General features: G+C 38.2%; 1 protein-coding gene across 2 annotated transcripts in view; it reads left to right on the forward strand.

Moving 5' to 3' along the window:
• The window catches only part of CTTNBP2 (cortactin binding protein 2), a 174607-nt gene extending 169307 nt beyond the window's left edge, over nt 1-5300 (forward strand). Inside the window, exon 23 of one of the 2 annotated variants that reach the window (XM_033193019.1) lies at nt 4164-5300. In XM_033193019.1, coding sequence (XP_033048910.1) covers nt 4164-4409 — 246 coding nt within the window. In that variant the 3' untranslated portion in view covers nt 4410-5300. The remainder of the gene's footprint in view (nt 1-4163) is intronic. The other variant, XM_033193020.1, reaches the window with a different exon arrangement.
• Nucleotides 5301-6000: the final 700 nt, after the last annotated feature.

The raw sequence follows: 6000 nt of genomic DNA on the forward strand, positions 1-6000 counted from the left end.
CATGCCTTTTCTCCTACTGAGCTGGTATTTCTGGGTTAGATGCCCAGTTTCTTCTGTTATCAGGAAGTATCTCCATTTCGAGGTAAGAGCTCCCTGGGTTAGTTGAAATCATTTTCTCCTTCATGGCCAGAAGGCTGGCAATGCCTCCATTGGAGAGGGGCCCTGCAACCATCATTATCTGTTGGAAAACAAAAATGAGTAACTTACCTTTATTATTTGCCACAATATAACTCCTCACTACTCTAACAGTAAGGGAGCATAATTGGGTTTACTAATTTAGCCGGCCTTCTAAATTAAAAACATATTTAAATCAACAGGAAGAACAAATGCTAATAAATGTTTTCCTTTTATGTAAATCCAAACTAATCCTCTGAAAGGACAAGTTCACATCTTTGGTTGCATGAAATCCACTTGAGGTTTTTTTTCTCCCCCCATCCTCTGGTCTGAGGGGAAGCCTGGACAGTGGGTTTTTTAAAGCTCCTTGGTGAGTCTTACATGCAGCCAGGGTTGACACCCACTACTCTAAAACATAGCCCTGATCAGTCATCTTCATTTTCCACCCATTTCTTGTTTTCCAAATATATCTTTAGAGGGATTCATTTGCCTTCACGTGTCTTGTTTACATGTTCCTTTTTTACATGTAATTTACTACCCTCTGTACTCCTTCCCCATAGAACCCTCTCTCTTCACCTGTCACAGTCTTAAAGACTCACCCCCAGTGCCACCTTCCCTACATGTTTTTCTTTTCCTCCTGCCCCCTACTTTCCCACCTAGAGGAATTATAGCATCTTCTTAGCTTCTAGTAGATGCTGTGTGTTGAATGAATTTCACTGAATGAATTGCTCTGATTTACCAATTCTTTAAGGCTAAATAAAACTTACTTTAGGTCAGTGCCTTTCTATACGAATTAGTTTCTCTTTGAGTTTGACATGCACAGCAACATGGATAGTCAACGTTAATACATTTAATACAGATAATCTGGGGGTTTGGGCCCAGGAAGCATTAAACACTCATAACTCTCCTGTTCCTAAACTCCGCTGCTTCCCTAGGCTTGACTTCTAGGGTGTCAGGAGTACTTTTCAGTCAGGACGCTGTGCATCGGCCACTTGCTCTATTCTTGCACTCCTGGCCTTGAATTGCTATGGCTTACACTAAGCCCTCGTGATTCTCCATGTTCTCATCCTACCTCCTTCCGTCCTAGCCTCACACTTCCAGGGACTGACCAAACCACACTGTGGTACTTCATTTCATGTGGACATTTCCTGCCTCAGACCATGAAGGTACACTCCCCTCACCATCATGTTGCAGGTACAGAAACAGACTAGAACACAGTGTATGTCTCCTTTCCTTCCTCTGGGCCATGGCTTTAACTCTGGATTTGACAATAATGGCAAAATTAAACAACTCCCCTCACCACCGGATTCTGTATAGCAACTAGCTGTTATCCTTATTATAATGCCGTATTTCATGTTTTCCGAATACTATGTGTTGAATTTGCTGGTGTGTTAGACCAAATTACAAGTTGTAATTGGCCCATGACTAAGTCCCATTTTGCAGACTTAACAGTAATTTCTTGTTAGGAGAAATGAGATTGGATCATGATACCTGCACTGTTTTTACAGTTGTGGCTCCATCACCATCCAACTCATGACAAGCAATATTACTTCTCATTTTCTTTCTGGTTACTTGACAGCATTAGCATCCTTACAAAACAAAAGCAGAACATACTAAGTAGGTTCACCCTTCACATACCGTCAACTACACATGGAGGTGACAAGGATGGACTAGGATGTGTCCCCTCACCAGATGTAGCTCAGCCTTTTTCCAGCCTTCCTTGGACGTAGTTAAAACAGAGCCCATCTGTTTTTTGTTATGTCAGGAAGCTCTTGCCTTTCTAAGCTAGCTTCTTGCAGTCTAGACTTCTCTTTCCTTTCCCTGCAAATGCAGGTGATCTGGACCCCGGATTTGTCCCCTCTTTATTCTCCATTACATATGTGATGTTTCAGTGTGTTTATATTTTCCCAAACCTCGAGCCAAGTGTGTATTAGAGTTACATTGCTGTTCCATTTATGATTAGCTGAGTCTAGAAATCTGACACCAAGAGATTTCACTTCAGTGATTTAGGAGTAGTTTAATGGACATGTTGTGTTGGGCTTTAAAGAATTAGGACTTTAATAGGGAAATAAAGGAAAAATGGGATTTAAAGGGGATTGGAGCCAAACTTTATAAAAGAACTTCAGTGACATGGTTAAAAGTTTGGGACTTGTTCTGTGCAGTTAGTGAGGACTTATCCTTTACCTTCCTATTTGCACCGATACAGCCATAATTCTCTGCCCATTTTGTGGGTAACATTGGATTAGGTTGATGAGGAGAGAGAGGCAGCTGCTAAAGATAACTGAGGGTTTCCTGCTAAATTCACTGGGAAAGCAGTATTAACCAGTAATGAATCACCAAGCGGAAAGGCTTTAGAAATGAGTAGTATTGAGGAAATGCAATAAATACAATTTTAGAAAGAATTTCAAGTGTGACTAGACATATAGGTGAATTAGTGGGGTGGAAATGCAGGAGATAAATGAGGGCTAAAGAAAGAATTTTGGGAAGTATTTAATTGGTGATCTTTCCCTTCAGAGTATTTCAGTCTCTAATGTGTGACTTATAGAGGGCTAAGAAAAATACTACCATTTAGGATAGCAGTCCCCAGCCATTTTGGCTCCGGGGACTGGTTTCTTGGAAGACAATTTTTCCATGGACCTGGCTAAAAGGTATGATTTCCGGATGAAACTGTTACACCTCAGATCATCAGGCATTAGATTCTCTCAAGGACTGGGCAACCTAGATCCCTCACTTGCACAATTCACAAGAGGGTTTGCACTCCTATGAGAATCTAATGCTGCTGATCTGGCAGGAGGCGGAGCTCAGGTGGTAATGCTGGCTCACCCCGCTCACCTCCTGCTGTGCTGCCCAGTTCTTAACAGGCCATGGACTGGTCCACAGCCTGTGGGTTGGGGACCCCTGATTTAATTGGTCAGTGGAGGAAAAGGATATTGAGGAGTTAAGCTAGGGATTCTTAATTTTGGCCGCATATTAGAGAAGATTTTTTAAAATCCTATGTCCGTGCCACACCCCAGAACTATTAAATATGAATCTCTGGTAATAGGGCCCAGTCAACGACTGTTAAAGCTCCCCCAGGTGATTCCAATGTCATGTAAGACGATACCCAGGAGAATGCAACTGCCAGGTGAAATCAGATTTTTCCTGTTAAACTTTAGTTTTGTTTTAAATCTTTTAATGGTTATATTGCTGTTGGCTGCATTATTACCTTTGAAGAGGGGAAGTTATCAAGGTCAACTCCTTCAGAGGCTTTCAGAGTAGCTCACTTAGTAGGAGTCATATCATGTTTGTTAGTTTGCAGAATTTGATGCAATATAGGGGAAAACACCTTGAGTGGAAGTTGGGAGACCTGAGGTCTTGTCCCAGCTTCACCACTCCGTTCACTGTGGGCAAATCATCTTACCTCTCCAGCTTTCAGATTCTTCATGGGCAAAAAGAGACATTGACCAGGTAATCACAGGAGTTCTGAAACACTAGAGAAAGGAGATACAGGCAGCTTCCAAGTATGGAAGATCTTGAGCAACCTAATCATAGATGAATGTAGGCTCTGCTAGGGAAGGATGTTTCTCTTATGTTTTCTGCTATATGCCCCCAGATTATTTGATTATTGAGTAATAGTTCACTTTTAAGACATGAAAGTAGAAGGCAGAAAAGTTAGGGAACTTACCCAAGGTGACAGTTTGTAGAGCTACCTACAAATTGAACTACTCCAATTTGGTGATTTCCTCATGCCTGTAATTTTGTGAAGTTTCTGTTGGTAAGGAGAGCGACGCCTTAGCACTTGATTCACTGCCTCCTGTATTTAGGAATTTTGTAACATCAGACAGGGACTAATGAAAATCATGCAGTAAGTCTATAGGAAATTAATTACTCAGCTTCTCTCCATTTTCTTTTGATTTTTCATGAGAACCTATAGTTTTTTCATGAGAACCTATAGTTTTAGAAACTCCTGCGCATTTGCTCAAAGAGGAGGCAGGGGTAGGGCTCATAACAGGAGAAGTTGGTGACAATGGCAAATGTGATAAACTTGTGTGGTTTCTCGTCTTTTACAGGAGGTCAGTCCTCTCAGCAGCCATCAAACTACTGAATGCAGCAACAGTAAATCAAAGACTGAGTTGGGTGTTTCAAGAGTTAAATCTTTTCTTCCTGTTCCTAGAAGTAAAGTCACCCTGTGTTCCCAGAACACCAAAAGAAGCAGCAGCAGCAGTAATACAAGGCAAATAGAAATCAACAACAACTCAAAAGAAGAGAATTGGAACTTACACAAAAGTGAACACCTAGACAAACCTAACAAATAGGCCTGCCTACAATATTCTCACTATTAACTTCCTCTGTTTCACACAGAAACCAAGGACAACAAGATATAAATACCTTTAAATGGATAAAATGTTTTCACTGTAATATAAGTTATGAGTGCGGGACCACTATTCATTTTTTTTTTTGTAAAGAATGTGTTTATAACCAACATTTTGTTGCTTTTTTTTTTTTTTCAATTCCATAGGATTGAACTTCGATACCAAGAAGTTATGCTAACTTTTCAAGTAGTTTTATAGTAGAAAAAATTGTAATAGTTTTAATCACGATGTTCAGGGGTATTAAAACAGAACTGTGTACTGTATATCTGTATATATGTATATATGTATGTATATTTAAGGAAGTCCACAAATCATACTACATACATGCTACAAAATGTGTAACTTTGGCTTAGATAACATGTACCATTTTAAATGGAGATCATAATTTTATGTTCACTTGATGGGGAATGACTAGAATGGGGCAATAAATTATTTCTAAACAGTTATTTTCCATTAAAAGCCATATTAAGTATTTTGCTTGTTAAATTCTAGTTTTATGTTTTAAATCTCTTAGTAGTTACATTGCCATTTGGTAGCATCATGTATATATTTATGCTTATGAGTTTGCATTTTGACTCCTGTAAAATATGAAATTATAATGCAATAAAAGTGTTATCTTTCTTACAAAAGTTTTGTACCTAAGTGGATATAAATAACTGCATAAATGAATAAATTAATTCAGAATTAACTCCTTCAATATTATTTCTAGTAGCACAACCGATAATAAAATTGATATTTTCTACAAGTGTTACTTCTAAAATTACAGACAAAATTACTTATACAACTCAGTTAAGATGCTTTGACACTGAATAAAATATTGATTTAGTGAAATCATTTTGCTGTACTTTTTATCTATAGCTGTTTGTAGTCTATGCAACAGATAATTTGTGTTCAACTTAGTAATGCTCATAAAACTTGCCTTCCATGTTAGTATTTCACTAGCTATTCACAACAAGATTCAACCCCATTAGAAACATCTTAAATACTTAAATGGAGCACCAGGAATTGGGTGCTCAGAGTTAAAACATCATCTTTTTCATAAATACCAAAGAAATATCATTGTACCAGGAATCATTTACTTGTCTAAAGTCATTGAAAGCCTTTTTTTGGCCAGAATGGTTATTTACAATGAAGTATACATAACTGCATTGTATTGCTATTACAAAACTGCACATACCTTAAAAATAACAATGTAAAGATTATGTCACTAATCTTGAGAACAAAACTGAATGCTCTCAAAATCATAGATCGTATCTACATTCAGGTGGCTCTAATGTGTTTTTTTCCTGCTCACATACACCTGCTTAAATTATATCTAATTTGATTTGTTAGTGATAAGGCATTGTGTTTTATGTTAGCAGCTTTTCTGAAGATAAAGATCCCATTAGTGTACTCAAGAACTAGAGGTGAGAAAACAAAACCAAATTTGGAATACATTATTAAGGTGACCTGTAGTAATTGATCCATGTGACTGTCAGTAACATTCAACAAATGCACTTTTTGTAATTGATGGCAGACTGCAAGATGTCTAAAG

This window comes from Trachypithecus francoisi, unplaced genomic scaffold (genome assembly GCF_009764315.1).
Source record: "Trachypithecus francoisi isolate TF-2019V2 unplaced genomic scaffold, Tfra_2.0 Lachesis_group4, whole genome shotgun sequence".
In the NCBI taxonomy this organism is placed as follows: Eukaryota; Metazoa; Chordata; class Mammalia; order Primates; family Cercopithecidae; genus Trachypithecus; species Trachypithecus francoisi.